This window comes from Urocitellus parryii, chromosome X (assembly GCF_045843805.1).
Source record: "Urocitellus parryii isolate mUroPar1 chromosome X, mUroPar1.hap1, whole genome shotgun sequence".
Taxonomy (NCBI): Eukaryota; Metazoa; Chordata; class Mammalia; order Rodentia; family Sciuridae; genus Urocitellus; species Urocitellus parryii.
In genome coordinates this window covers 113709688-113726214 of record NC_135547.1, presented here as the reverse complement: position 1 = coordinate 113726214, position 16527 = coordinate 113709688, and the positions used below count along the sequence as shown (strand labels likewise).

General features: G+C 39.1%; 1 protein-coding gene across 3 annotated transcripts in view; it reads right to left on the bottom strand.

Annotated features, from left to right (window-relative positions):
- Nucleotides 1-16450, bottom strand: part of Apoo (apolipoprotein O) — a 52206-nt gene extending 35756 nt beyond the window's left edge. Inside the window, exons 1-2 of one of the 3 annotated variants that reach the window (XM_026401370.2) lie at nt 16211-16449; nt 9966-10042 (exon numbers count right to left, since the gene is read on the bottom strand). Coding sequence is in view for 2 of the 3 variants with exons in the window: in XM_026401369.2 (XP_026257154.1) it covers nt 16211-16219 (9 nt within the window). In the remaining variant the exon portion in view is untranslated. Of the gene's footprint in view, nt 1-9965; nt 10043-16210 lie in introns of all 3 variants that reach the window. The other 2 variants (XM_026401369.2, XM_026401368.2) reach the window with 2 other exon arrangements.
- Between the last annotated feature and the right edge of the window lie 77 nt (nt 16451-16527).

Sequence of the window (16527 nt, the reverse complement as noted above, 5' to 3'; positions counted from 1 at the left end):
ACCTAAAGTCATGTATACACAAAAAATAAATTCTCATATTTCAGAAAAAAGAGCTGAAAGCCATAAAGAAAAATGGTTATTATCTTAAATGGTATAAAAACAATTAACATACCCTGAAGTATTAAGTGTTCCTGTTCAAAAGTCTTAATTTCAAGACAATGTTCCTACAGATTTCTTTTGCTTCTGCTGATATTGGTGGTCACTGTGGTTTGTGTGCATCACAATTATTCAGCAGGACCAGCAATACTTGATCCAACCTAAGGAAATCAATACCCCTCCTAGAAAATTGCTAAGACTTTCAAAAGGGTCTGTTTTTTAAAAATTCAGTTTTGATTAATCAACATGTAGCTCTTTACCCACCCCTGGCCTCTTTTAAAGAGGACAGGTCATCTGATGCTTGAGTCACCCAAGAGTTCTAAGCAGTTTCCATGGAGTCCCTCCTGAGCCTGAAGTAAAGGCACACAGGCTGCTGGTATCTGGAGACATGAATCCATTGCTTTCTGCCTTCTGTGTCTGGTTGCTTGAACTGGGGACTTTAAAAGGTGTTGAGCTGGCCCCACCTCAGGACTTTGTTTCCCACCCTCCCCTTATCTGCTCTAGCTGCTGCACCCCTCCTTACTCCCCCATCTAGCACTTGTACCTCAAATCACTAGGCAGCTTGGATCCGCAGTGTCCCATCTTGTCCTTGTTTCATATCTTGCCTCAGGTTGACCTTTTTCATTCTCAATTGCTGTGTTCAAACCTTACTTTTCACATGTTATATTTGCCTTCTCATGGTCTACCTCTTCAGTGCTCTTTCCATTTTTATGTTCTTTTTTCCCCTCAGTGCCAGGGATAGAACTCAGGGCCTTGTACATCCTAAGCAAACATTACTACTGAGCTACACCCAACTCTCACTTTTATGTTCTATTTTGGTACCAGGGATTGAACCCAGGGGCACTTAGCCACGGAACCACGTCCTCCAGCCTTTATTATATATTTTATTTAGAGACAGGGTCTCACTAATTTGCTTAGGGCCTTGCTAAATTGCTGAGACTGCCTTTGAACTCAAAGTTCTATTGACTCAGCATCCCAAGTGCTGGGATTACAGGCATGTGCCACAGCACCCAGCTAACTTTTAAGTTCTTAATGAACATTCTCACTCACATCTTTGATTTTAAAGCTCAACTCATTTGCCTTTTTTTGAGACAGGATCTCACTAAGCTGACATAGCTGGCCTTAAACCCGTGATCCTCCTGCCTCAGCCTCCCTAGTTGCTAAGATAACAGGTATGTGCCACCACAATTGGCTTCATTTACATTTTTAATATTAAATTTTTAACTATTAATTTCTACTGTATTTTCCCCCTTACTCATTTTTCTAGATTTAATATTATTCTAAATCTGCCCCGCCCCCGTTACTGCCTAAGTTGTTTTCTTCTTTCTTTTCTCCTATTAGTTTTCCTCCCAAGATGCCCAACTCCCATCCCACATCAAGAAGTGTAACCACAGAATGGTAGCATGGAAGAAATCAGCCCCTGTAGAGTCCGTCTTAGCTTTAACAGGCTCTTGACAGATTAAAAAAAAAAAAAGAGCAAAAGCAAACCTCAACTGGAAGACTTGAGAGATCCACAGATGCTCTCTTCATAGAGAGCACATAATTTACTCAGGCTTTTTCAACTTCAGCACTATTAACATTTGGGCTAGATCATTCTTTGTTGTGGGGCTGTCCTGTGCGCTGTAGGTCTGGCCACATCCCTGGCCTCTGCCCATTGGATGCCAGTGGTACCCCTCCCAGTCACAACAGTCAAAAATGTCTCTAGACATTGCCAAATGCCTCCTGGGGAGACACCCCCACATTAAGAACCACTGGTTTACTTGAATAAACATTAACTTCTGACATCTCTCATCATCCAGACTTAAAGAAAATCTCCATGTTTTAACTCATGGCCTTAAATCTAACATACATAGTGAAAAGCAGAATAGTCTCCACTCAGAGATGAAAGGGAGTGAACTCAGAAGGGAATATTCTGTAGTGAAAGAAATGAACTATATCTTAATTGGGGTACAGGTCACACAAAGTGTATGCTTTTGTCAAAACTCAAATTGTATATCTAATATTGTACAATCTTAAATCTGTGAATGTAAACTTCATTTTAAAAATATATAGCTTCCAGCACACCTCATCCATGCTAAGTTCATGCCAAGATAAAGATGGGAACTTTAGGCCAAGGATTATTCTTAAGGAGTCAGCCACACACCCAACCATAGTAAGGAACTAGGTAGTACTGCCCCATGTGATGTATGGAAACCCATAGAAGCCTCAGTAAAAAGTTCATTGATGCTGATGTACTCAACACCTTGGGGGGTCACCCCCAAAGGGGGTTTTCTTGGTGGGAGACTACTCTACCCTGCCTCTGCATATGTCCACCTTCCCTATTCCAGATTTGATGAGTCTGGTTTGGAGATCAAAGCCACACCTACTCTGTTAAGAGCTGCATCTTTCATGAGTGCTAGGTTATAGACTAGATCCAAAGGCTGTTTTTCTATAGATCCAACCCCTCTGGACTACACCCTTCAGTTACTAGTTGACTCTTGGGATTCAGATGGTGGTGGCAGGGGTCACAAAGGATGGTCCCCAATGTGCTGGTTTGTCTGAGTTTTTGAATATAGTTATGAGATCCACAGTCATAAGGAAAACTGAAATTTGGCTCAGATAGAGTTAATGACCCTCAGCTCTGCAAAACTCAGGAATGTCACTGAATTTCTTGGCTCAATGTGACTAAATCTTTCTTTTTAGTGTGATTCTATTCCCCAGCAAGATATCACTCTATCAAAGTACATTCTCTACCTTAGACTCTATCTTTCAACATTTGTTTTATTCAGCCCACAGGCACCTTAATTGTCAATGGAAACTGAGCAACAAGATTGGCCTTTGATTAGTTGTAGCCCTAACATTTGCTATAAAGGGGTAGGCTGCCATTATCTTAAAAGCACTCATTTGCTTCTTTCACTCCACTGAAGCTTGGCAAGGACTGATGACTGCAAAACAAATCTAGCCAGGTAAGCAGTGTTATATATGATATAACAATTACAAGAGGTCAACTGGAATTTCATTTCAAAAACAAATGCTCAATGCACACCTACTCCATGTCAGGCAAACTAAGTATATGCAATCCCTGCTTTACAGAGCTTTCAGGAAGCTTGAGTTTATTTAAAAAGACTCAATTAGTATTCTAAAAAGACTCTGGCATACTTGAGTTTATCCTTCAGCTCCAGCAGCAAGGGTGGGTTCCTGAACACAGTTAACCAAGATATAAACCTGGTGAGGCCGTAAACACTCAGATCATAATGGGTACCCAGAAAGCTAAACTGTTTTTGCTTTCCAAGTAAAAGAGCATTGTCCAGAATTTTCTAGCTCCAAGACCATATTCTGATTGTGTCCTGGTAAAATTGCTTTAAAAGACAAATAAAACTCCTCAATCTAAATAAGACATTCCAAAAATTATTCAGACTCTAATGAATGATGGGGCTCAAATCCCTGATAATGTGCTTTTGTTTTCAACTCTATAAAGTATCCAATCTTCTCCTCCTCCTGAGGTTTGCAGTGGATACCCTTAGCAAGCTAGGTAGTGACTTAGAAGGAATACAAGGACTCCTAGAGTATCCTAGGTATACTAGCATGTTCCATTTGTAAAAAAAAAATCCCTTATGATCTATGTACTTTCATATATGGCATATTATAACACAAAAAATAAACTTGCTTTATTGATTTTATCCCCTTCTCCCTTCACTACTCAAACTCATCTAAAACTATTCTTCCCAATGGCCCCACTGGATAGCTGGAATCCTGTCTGCATGCTGAAACTGGTAACTAGCATCTTCAAACTTTTTCCTTGGCTTCCAGAATTCTTCTTTGCCCCTATTCTGCAAGGTTGCTTCTAGGCATTGTGTTCCCCTGAACAAGCCCTAGGGTTGACAGACTCCTTTCCTCTTCACACTCCAGAGCAATTTCATTTAAATCTAGGTCTTTTCCTCCCACACTTGTTATCAATGGCCAAATCAATATCCCCGTCAGTTACATGGCACATGCTTGTAATTCCAGCAGCTCAGGATACTGAGGCAGGAGGATCGCCAGTTCAAAAACTAGTGAGGTGCTAAGCAACTCAGCAAGACCCTGTCTCTAAATAAAATATAAAAAAGGGATGGGGATATGGCTCAGTGGTAAAGTGCCCCTGGGTTTAATCCTTGGTACCAATAAATAAATACATACATACATACATATCTAGACACACACACACACACCCAGGCCTGGATTCTGCCTAAGCTTGGGCTCATGTCTCACTCCCTTATGGACATTTAACATATAGGTTATATGACAGGCATTTCAATTGCTACTTCAGATCAGACCTATCCAAAAGTGACACCCCATTCTTTTCTTTTTCTAAATTTTTTTTAGTTGTAGATGGACATATTTTTTTTAATGTGGTGCTGAGGATCGATCCCAATACCTCACACATCTTAGGCAAATGCTCTACCACTGAGCCACAACCCCAGCCCTGCCATTTTTTCTTGAGGTGATGAAAGGTACTTCATGAATGTGTGTGTGTGTGTGTGTGTGTGTGTATAAAATCTTCTAAAAAAAAAATATATATATATATATATATATATATATATATTTAAGGAGTGCATCATGATATTTTAAATTTATCTTTTTCCAAAAACCTAATTGTCTCAAATTCTCTCCTCATTTAATGCTTCCACAATCCATACAAAAAACACCATCAAAGCAACTCTTTAGTGAAACAATGAAAACAGATTTAAAAGATAATATGAAGTGATTCAGGCCTCCATAGGGACCAGTTATTCACCCTCAGTTGGTATAACTGATAATGTGGAGAAAGAAATTATAACACCACCTGTGATAAGTGTACTAACTGACAAGGGGCAGAATTTACACAGAAGACAAACTAATGTACCACAACCAAAAAACTCTTGGAAAAAACAGAAGGAGGCAAAATCAACAATTAGAAAGTTTATAAATTTTTTTTAAAATGCAAAGTCACCCAACAGACTGGAGGTTAAGAATCAGTGCCACGGGCTGGGGTTGTGGCTCAGCAGTACAGCGCTTGCCCAGCACATGCGAGGCCCTGGGTTTGATCCTCAGCACCACATAAAATAAATAAATAAAATAAAGGTAATTGTGTCCAACTACAATTAAAAAAAAAAAAACAGAATCAGTGCCACTAGGAACATCCTCTACAAGAAGGAGTAACAAAAGAAACTAAAGGTCTGGAACATGAAGATGATTTTCAACATACCACAATCTTTTCAGCTACACCCATGAGTAGAAATGATCAATACACAAAGAAAACTTGGAAGACCACTTAATGGCTGCTACTTGAGTGATATAAAAAAAAATTCTCAATCAAGAAGTTCTGTGGCGGGGGGTGGGGGTGGGGGCTACTGGGAATAGAACCAATATTTACCACTGAGCTCATTAACAGCCCTCTTTTTTTTAACATCTTTAGTTGTCGATGGATTTTTATTTTATTCATTTATTTATATGCAGTGCTGAGAATCGAACCCAGTGCCTCATACATGCTAGGCAAGTGCTCTACTACTGAGCCACAACCCCAGCCCCTCCCAGCCTTTTTTTATTCTTTGTTTGAAGACAGTCTCATTGCGTTGCTAAGGCTGTCCTCAAACTTGCAATCCTGCTGAGTAGCTGGAGTTACTTACAGGCATGCACCGCCCAATGTTGTTCTTTTTTAATATACCAGAAGGGGTCTCATGACTCAAAATAATTTGATATCGAAAACTGCATAGGGCTGGTATATAGCTCAGTTGATAGAGTGCTTGCCTCGCATGCACAGCCCCTGGGTTCAATCCCCAGCGCCACACACATACACACAAAAAAATGTATAAATGCTGGGGATGTGGCTCAGTAGTAGAGTGCTTATCTTGTGTGTGTGTGAGGACCTGGGTTCAATCCCAAGCACTGCAAAAAAAACTGCATAAACAAATTTAATGCTTTAATCATTTCATTTAAGCTATTATTTTACTCAGCTGTCATATAACTTATATATTAAAACATGAAGTTCTTTCCAAAGTTGTTGCATAATATAATTTTTAAAATCTCTGTGGAAAATAAATGTATCAGAGGATATTTTAAAAGTAAATGGCATCTAAAATTAGTCCCCTATTTACAGAAAGGGGCACAACCATATTCTTTTTTGCCCAAATGTTATACAGGTTCTTTGATCTTCAACCAACCTTTTCTGCAAAAGTTTCCATTCTGAAAGCATTTTTCATTTGAAACAAAATAATTTTAGGGCTTGTGATATTTTAAAGGCTCAGTGGCAGAGCACTTGCCAGCATGCATGGGGCTCTGGGCTCAATCCCTGGAAGGAAGGAACGAAGGAAGAAACTCAGTCTCAGTATATTTAAAATAAAAATGAGAATGCATATTAGAAAATAGCAGTTGTTTCTAAAAGGGGGAAGATGGGAAATTTGTGGTAAGATTCCAAAGATGTTAACGGTGATTGTGGTATTAAAGGTGGTATGGGTAGTGATATTAAGGGTGATTCTTTAGTATTATCTGTATTTCCTAACATTTTTACAATGAATATTGATTTTTCTATATATATTTTTTTAGTTGTAAATGGACGCAATACCTTTTTATTTTATTTATTTATTTTTATGTGGTGCTAAGGATCGAACCCAGGGTCTCGCACGTGCTAGGCAAGCGCTCTACCACCGAGCTACAACCCCAACCCTGATTTATTTTAAAATATGCAAAGAACAAAAATGATTAGCTCCTGAGGTTACTTTAAAGAATTTGCCACAAAATATTAAGATAATTCCAAAGAAAGAGGGGTAAAAATGTTTTGCTCTGTGATGTTTTTGTATAAATACAGTGACCAGCAATAGTTATGGGAATAAATATATCAAGAGAATAATTAAGTCTAAATTCTCAAAATGACAGCTTTGACAGGCATTCATTTGGATTATAAATTTGGGGACACTCATATTTATCAGAAACAATAGAAGCCACAATCATTTCAGTTTGGGCCATAGTAAAGGGGATTATATAACCAATATTTTTCAGAGTTCAGACTTTAAACAAGATTATTTTATGAGAAACTTTAAATTCTGTAGTTCTATACTAGAATAACTGATATTTCCTATTTTTCCCCATCCACTATAAATAGACTTTAATCTAAAAAGATAAGCCAAGAAAAAAATGAGGCTGTTTCAAGATTAATATCATCTTCTTCTCACAGAAAATGAAGTTCTATTTTATCTTTGGGAGATAGAATTCCCCACAAAATTAGATCAACAAAGCAAAGAAAATATATTTAATCTATAATTGTTTCATTTTCTACTTCTTAAAAATAGCTATCAAGTTCTATAAAATTTATGTAGAAAAATAATAAACTTGTGTGATAAACAAGAAACCTCAGGACTGAAAAGTAAGATAGTTATTAATTTAGGCAGGTTTTGAGTTATCCAGTTGGTCTGAATTGGTTTCAGAGACTTGGAACACTGATGATATGTAATTTAGCAGGTTCCAAATTTATTTCGAACTTCCTCATCCAGACAGAAATTGATTGCTGCTTGCCTAAAACTCCCAAATATATCCTTTTTTCCTCCCTCTTGGAATGGGTCCTGAGATCCATTCAGTCTCTTTTGAGTTCAGGGAATATAGAAAGGAAAAAATTGCAGAGGAACATTTATTTCAAGTCTTACTTTTCAAATGTGTCTATGTTTTCAAGCAACTAAAAACAATGTACAGAGTCGGGGTTGTGGCTCAGTGGTAGAGCACTTGCCTAGCATGGGTGAGGCACTGGGTTCAATCCCTGGCACCACATATAAATAAACAAATAAAAGTATTGTGTCCATCTAAAACTAAAAAAAATTTTTAAAAAACAATGTATATAAATTAATAGGAAAAGCTCTGTCAAAGTAAAATTTATCTAGACCCAAGTTTCATTTCTTAATAGACTATATGCACAGAGAACTCTGAACTCTGGTGAGTAATGCCTCCAGCATCATCTCAGCTATTCTTGTGCTTTTTCTTCTGTAAGGAAAATAGGAATACAAAAATTTTTTGAAAGACAATCATATGCAAGACTCAATTCAGCTGATTATAATCTGAATTCATAATGAAAATCTCTGCAAAAATAAGGCATAAAAACAAGAAAAATAAATATTTGGACTATACACAGCAACTCTAACAGAGTTCTCAAACAGTGTGACCGATACCACAAACAGGCTCAAAATCAATATTTGCAAAGTGACATAAATTAACAACAGACAATTTAGGAAACTTGCTGGAGTTCTTGTATCACTTTTTGCTCACTTACCCATCTAACCTATGTCATAATATGACACATTAATCAGCCCCTCCAATAGTAAAGCAGATTCATTTCAGCCAGATAAAGAAAAACAAGTTGCTATTTCAGAAGAACTGAATTTGTGGAATGAGGAAAAAGAGAAGAAAAGATCCTTTATTATTTTCACATACTGTATTTAAAAAGACTGTTCAAAGGAATGAATAGACATATCTGAAAAAGAATCTACTGGTTATCCCTCCCAAATAAGGAAATGAACACACACTTGTGAATCTCTCTTTAGCTTTCACAGAGGGCTTCTCATCCTCATGGAACCAAACAAAGAAGTCCTTAAGTGGGAGCCAGTGTGGGCTTTGAATAAAACACACTGAATTGCTTCAAAGACTCAGAAAGAAGTTAGAAGACAAAGGGTGACTGTACTTAAAGCATATTTAAAACAAAATTCACCCAAAATATAATTATACTATCTATAATGCATAAAGCTATAAAATCATGAAAACACAGCTTAATATTCAAACTTACAGGCATTTAGTATATTGAAAACGCTATGACCCTTACTCTAAATTCTTGCTTCTCCAAGTTTCAGTGTATAATGAACACAAGTTTAAAAAAAAACACCACAGAAAGAAATTGGCACTGTTGAAGTCTTCTAATAAAACTGGCATGAAGCTATGCAAAAATTAGGAAAAACCCAGAAAAAGCAAAAAATAACTTCCAAATTATAAAACATATCGTTAGATGTGGATTTTTTTTTCCTCCCTGAAAATAACTATATAAAGTTCCATGTTGTATGAACTAACTGTAAAATTTCATTTAAGCATTACTGGGGAAAAGGAACTGATACAAACTCGATTCTTCTATTTAAAAAACATCTTTTGGCACTATTGCTGTTGTATTATAAATAATCAACTTTAAACTTTTGAAACAGATAGGTATCTTGCTACAGAGATTTCTTATGCGTATAATTACTTGTGGTAACTTTCCATACAAATATCAAAGTTCATTTCTTAGCCTCTGACAAGTTCTGTGAAACACATCTACATATAGATGATAAATTAAACCTTTAAGTCATAAAAGTCTACAAACATGAACAGGCCTCATGGGGTAATAAATTCATTTATCATAAATGTCTACTAAATTATCTACTTTTCTCCTCCATTTTGTTTCTGACCTCCCCATTCGTTTAAGGCATCAGTCATCATTCATCTGCTTCACCTCTTCCTTCTCTTCTAGTGCTATTTGCAATTGGGAAGCTGTTTGCATTTTAGAAGAAGATGGAAGAGTGCTACAGTGGAGAGAATTCACTTCTAAATAAGATGAGAATTTATCTAAGTTCGAATCACTCTGGAACTGTAAGCAAAGGGTTAACCTGCAACCATAGATCACTTTAGTGGACAGATGTGATGCAGGAGTAATGTTAAACACCAAACATTCATATAACACTTTCCATATCTGTTATTTCACATAACATTTATGTTTTCTATTTCATCTTTTTGAACCTCCCAACAACCCCATGAGATATGGAGGGGCAAATGACTATTCCCACAGTACCGTGATCAGGGCCTCAGAGAGATTAAGAAACCTCATCAAGGGTTGCTCAGCCAGAAACAAGAAACACAACAACTAGAACCTGAGCCTGTGCTTTCAGACTGCGTCCAGAGCTGCAGGGCAGTTTTTTCTTCTTCTTTGTGATCTACTGTTCAACTTCTTTGAAGGGTTAGAAAGGAAAAAAAAAAAAACAACCAATTAATTCTGCACATAAAAAAGTGATTTATGTGAGTAAAAATGTATGTACTATAATTCCTCAAGAATTCCCGCAGATATGTTTAAATTGTAAGGGGGAAAAAAACTCTTGACTATATTTCAAAATAGGTGACATTTCAAATAATATTCAGTATAAAGAAATACTTTTAATTTAAAGATGCTTTTCTTTTTCCATTTAATATTGCAATTCTCCACTCAGTTTGTATTAGTAACATGCTAGTAACATGGTAAGAAAATTACTTTCAGGAAGACAAGCAATACAGGCATTACACCAAGCCACAAAGAATGTGTGAGGTAATAATGACTTATAACCAAGGACACATTTACTCAGGCTCCTCTGTGTGGCAAGCTTTGAGTACAGGTCACATCTTTGCCCTTCAGCAAGGAAGTGACTCAGCTTTCACTAGGTCACGTTCTCAAGGTAGAGGCCTCAGTTAGCAGAAAACCAGATGATGAATCTCCAATCCCCAGCCCACCACATCTCTTTCAGGAAAACTCCATACCCTCAGGTTCCATGTTAAGCTGAGTACTATCTCTTGATGTCCACAGATGCTTCAATCATTATCACCTCCCTACTACCACCCCAACTCAGCCTTCTTCCACTTTCTCATTTCAATGAAGAGACCTGACAATCACTCAATTTTCCAAACCAAAAGTCTGGACAGTGTCCTTGAATCCTCCTCCTCCTTCCTCTGTTACATCTGATCAACTACCAACTTTTGAAATAAAAATTTTTTGAGAGCCCCAAGATTGTACACTATCACAATACAACCTTAGCAGCCTCAAGATGGTAACTAAATCTGGGCTCACATTTCTTGAGTACTTCCTTTGTACCAAGCACTGTTCTAAGCTTTAGGTTTGAATGAATTTAATCTACACTATTTGAAGTTGGTGCCAGTCTTACCCTTGCCTTACAGATGAAGCAGCAGCTAAAAAGACCTTTATATTTCACTTAACGTAACATGGTGAGGTTCAAGGTCTTAATGCTATGCTGAACTCTCCTATGTCCTTGCATGAGTTGTTTTTTTTTTTTTCCTTCTGTTTGGAAGGTCCTTTTCAACCTTGTTTTGGCTAGCTTCAAAGGTCAGCATAAGCATGTTCTTCTCTATAAGGTCTTCTACTGCCCCCTGCTGGTGTTCTTCCTTCTAAGCTGGTAGTTCTCAAGGTTGGATGAATGCTCCTGATACCTAGATCTCACCCTTAGAGATTTTAACATTATTGGTCTGGGGTTCAGACTGGGCATAGGGACTTTTAAAAGCTTCCCAAGGGGCTCTAACATGCAAAGTTGAGACTCACTGCACTATAATACACTTTTTAATATATATCTGTGCTGATAACCACATGTGGGCTTCTGAAATGAAAGTTTCATTATCACCTGGGGCCTTTTTCAAACCTAAAAGTTCCTGAATTCCACCTAAGAAAGTAAATTGGAAGCACGAGCAGGGTCCTGGAAGCTACTTCCGTCCTTAAATAATTCTGGTGTGTGGTCAGATTTAGCAACTGTCTTAGGTAAGAACTGGGTCATGTCACTTGTACACACCAGGGTCCTAGCATGGTACACAGCCTATAGTTGGACAGTGATAAAATCTGAGAAATGAATGAAATATAGTAATGTGAACCTGGGGACTGGGTGTATATATTCAATATTCAAACTTGCTGAACTGGCACTAAGAAAACTTCCTACAATAGAATGCAAATACTGGGAAGTTTTTCAAATGTGTTTTTAATCCACTAATGCCCCCTACTGACTACAAGATGAATAGCTAAATCAAAACAATGGCTATTAAACATGCACATAACTAGTTACACACATTGTACTATTCCACCAACACCTACACTATCAACTCTCTTGCCCTCCAGTTCTATTTACTCCAAGCAGTTAACTTCCAAAGACATATCAATCCTACCATTTATTCTATTCCCAATCAGCAATGCCTCTGGCCTTTCTGTTTGTTTTGTTCTGCAGTGCTAGAGATTGAACCAGGACCTCCTGCATGCTAAAGCAAGCTCTCTATCACTGAGCTATATCAGCCTAGCTGCTGGCCTTTTTTGTTTCTTAATCATTGTGTCTTCCCAATTCCACCAAATTCATAAAACCATCCACCTCAAAAAATAGAATAAATGATTCACCATCAATTTAGCTTAATTCTTAACTAATTAATTCCTAACTATTGCAAGTGTGATGGGGGAACCAGCAACATCTATAGCACCTGAAGCTCACTAAAAAGATGGAGAATCTGAGGACCCATCCCAGACCTACTGAATTGGAATCTGTAGAATCTGGATTTTAACAAGAGTTGCATTTACATTAAAGTTTGACAAGCACTGATTCTCAACTAATAGACCTAACATCACTATTTTAGGACAAATATTTGGTAACACTCTTGATATCCTGTAATAAAATCCCATCATCCACTAACAAACAAAAGCTCAAAAGAAGATATCAGCATACTTATTTGATGGTAATATAAAGATGACAAAAGGAATGATTTATCAGAATTCTATTTCAGTGTAAAAATGTTTAATACAACTAAAGACTTAAACTCTTGAGTTTCCAAATTGTACCTTAAGGGGCAGGTACCATTCAGTTGAGAACATGGGTCTATAATCACTCCCACTCTTTTCCTTCCATCTCACAGAAAGGAGTCTCTTGCCCCTTTTTGAAGTTGAGGGATTCTCTTTTTAAAAACTTCCTTCTCTACATTCCTCCCAAGACCATAAACACTGCCAAACCTCGGATGCTATTACAACCACAAAACCACTCGAGAATCTTTTTATTATTATTATTATTATTTTAGTTGTAGTTGGACACAATATCTTTATTTTTATGTGGTGCTAAGGATCGAACCTAGTGTCTCACATGTGTGAGGTGGGTGCTCTACCACTGAGCTACAGCCCCAGCCCCCCACTCTAGAATTTTGATCCAATATTTCCTTCTAATTAGTTCTTTCCTTCCTTTAACAGTAAACTCTGTCCTTTTATTTATGAGTCACCTACCCATGCTAATATTTTACTTCCATCAGTAAATGTACATGTATAAGGTTCATGAAAGCTTTCCCAAGAGCCCAAATCAATGAGCATGTATCCAAACTCAAATCTAACTTATCTCTCTGAAATGGTCATTGTTGGTTGTGCATCCAGTCTCCATTCCACCTCTTCCTTCCCCAAAGAACCCTACTGTGTTCATGAATTCATTCCTTTTCCATTAAGGTAAAGTGATCCTGTACAGTCTAAGCCAATCAGAGCATGGCATTCTTCTGGCAACTACTATTGGATTAGGTACCTGACCTAAATTCATCCAATCACACCTGGAGGAAGCATGGGAGTTTTGTCTTCTCTCTAGTGAATGAGAAAGTGTGTATGTTACTTGCAGTCATCTTGGAAGTATAAGGGAATTCAACATTACCATGGAAGGCCAAGAAGAGACCAGTCCCTGATGACACTGAATCAATGAGCCCTGAGTTACTATTTATTGATTAGGTTTTCCCAGACAAAAGCATAGTCTGTCCTCCTTGAAACCCTCCTCTCTTGGTTTTTCTCCCCCCCCCCCCAAACCTTCCATCCCACAGCACTAGGGGTCTAACCCAGGGCTTCTTGCGTAAGCTCTACCATGGAGCTACAGATCTAGTACCCCTTCTCCCTTGATTTTCTAAACATCACTCTTTTATCTACTTCTCAAAAGTTACTACTCCATCCCTGGCCTCCCTTCTTCCTCTGCCTTCTCCTTACATTTTGGTGTCCTCCAAGGTTTGCTGTGATCTTTTCTACTCAAAATACATGCTCACCTGGAATAATTTCAGCTCACTGTACCTTTCTCTTGACACATCAAAAGTGAGCCTCCACCTGGGTATGGTGGCACACACCTGTAATCCCAGCAGTTTGGGAGGCTGAGGCAGGAGGATAACAAGTTCCAGGCCAGCCTCAGCAGCTTAGCAAGACCCTGTCTCAAAATAAAAAAATAAAAGGGTCTGGGAGTATAGTTCAGTGGCTAAGTGTCCCTGGGTTCAATCCCCAGTACAAAAAAATAAGTGAGCTACCAGCTGGAGTACCACTGCTGATATGCCCCAGGTTCATTCACCTGATTAAAATTCCTGTCTTTCAAAACTAAATTAAAATGTCTCCTCTGTGAAGCCTTCCCTGAAGTTCTCAGGGATTCCTTACCTTTTTTTTTTTTTTTACAAGGAACTCTTCTCAAAATAATGCTTCTAATTGCATAAAATACTAACTATATTAAAATAATCATATTTTAAGACTCAAACTCCTGATACAGTAATATGTGCTTGTTTACTAGCCTGTTAAAGATCTAGATTTTTAACTAATTTTGATATAGTGATAAGCACAAATGGTATTTTGAGAGCTGCAACAACTGTAACATAAGAAAATGTCTGTGACTTGCACAGGTACTGTGACTTCTATTGATGACAGGTACCTGCAGTGGTTTATTGCTATAGGAGCTTGTTTAATCAATGGTCCCCAATCAACCAGCCCTCTCCATGTCCATGCCCTTGTGTAGTCCTGTACCATATCAACTCTGGACATGGCTTGACAACAGCAAATGTGATGCAGATAAGTGTTTGTGTATTAGGACCTGCCCTCCTAGAGCCTCATGAGAAAGCCCATAGGAGGCACAAGGAGGGGCACAAAGCCTCAGTACGGGGGAAGGCCACCTTTCAGTTAAGCTACTAGCAGAACTGCCCAGCCAAACCACAGATTCTAAGAATTAGTAAATCATGTTAAGGCACTGGTTTGCAGTGGTTCATTATCCAACAACAGATAACTAAAATGAATAGCCATATTCATAACTGAAGGAAATGCTCATTACCGATGGAGACTGGTAAAAATAAAAATTTTTCCCTCTAACAGTTTAGGGAACCCATGAGCTCTAGCTACAGACCATTTGAGGAGTTGAGGACCCAAGGTTAAGAACCCCCAGTTAGGGCAAATAGATCCAACTCTCCTTTTTACTACCATACTTACATTGTTGATACCAACACAGTTTAGCTGATTATAGCATACCCATCATCCTTGTAATTCTGTAACACAGCCGAGTTCCCAGTATCTACCAGGTGTTTAACACAATTTATAAAATGAATGCAAGTTGATTATGGGATCTGTATTCCTGACCCAACTGAGCTGCCTAAAACAAGTAAAAGCAAATACTCAGATGGCAATTCTATGTGTTAAGGCCTTTTCCATGTGCTTTCCACATACCAACTTACTCCTTCTAACAACCCTATGAGTTGTAAGCTATTACCCTAATTTCACCAACAGGAAAACTTGGAAAGTAGAATCCATGCTCTGATTTTATAGCCATTACTAGAATGTGTCCACAGCACACTACAGCTCAATGAAACTTTTAAATGAGTAGCACAATTTCCCGACTTCATTAGCACTATTTTATGGATACTGTTTCTTGAAGACTCAATTCTGTAGATAAGTTTCCGTCAGCATGGGATTTGTTTTTTATACTGAAAATATGCTTTTTTTAAAAAAAGATGATAGAATAGGGACTTTATGCTAAAAGGTAGGTTTTTCGAAATAACCTTCACTGTATGAGTAGATTTCTTTCAAAGCACACGAGTTCAAAGAAAACGTAAGGGGATCGACTTGCTGAAGAGTTGAGCAAAGCTCCAGCTTCCCTCCACGTGCATCCGTTTCATGCCAGCCTCCCCCACAACCTCGAGCAGCTTTTCCGAAGGTGACCCTCCCCCACCCACATTCCAGGTTCTGAAACCTGACTCTTCCAAGCAACCAAAGCCACGAACCCTGCAGTGTCCTGAACTGGCCTCACCTACCCACGATCCCAAGAGTGCACCGGGAAGGTGGGTAGTTTGGGGGAAGCCAAGACTTTTCAAAGTGTTTTATTCACGAGTATGACCCAAAGGGCCAACCCCACCCACCCCGGGGTCTCACGCCTCCACCCGGCAGCCGCACGCTGCCCAAGAAGACCGGTGAATGAACCACGGGGCCGGGACGCAGCCGGCTCGGAGGCGGGAAAAGCCCAGGGGTGAGACGGGCCTGGTCCCCGGAGAGGCCCCACGACAACGTGGGGAGGTCTCCGGGCGGCCGGGAGGGGGCGATGACAACTGTGACCCGGCTCCAAGCTCTCACCTTGAACATGTCGCTGGCAGCGGCGGCTCCGGCAGGGTCACCCCGGCCTCGGCCCCGCCCACTACAGAAAGGCAACTACGGAGGCCCGTTAGGGCCCAGATTCCTACACCGCACACGGACTGCCCCACGGTTGACAGCGGTACAACCACCTTGATCCGCGAAGGCTTAGTTCAACCACCCTTGGCTAAAAGCAGCCTTGTTGAGCTGCAGCGCGTCGCGCCTGGGGCAATGGACAAGTGCAAGTCCCGCCCTCCTGGAGTCTCCGCCTCTGCGCTAGCTGTTGCTAGGCGGCAGTGTGGGCTGCACGCGGGGGCAAG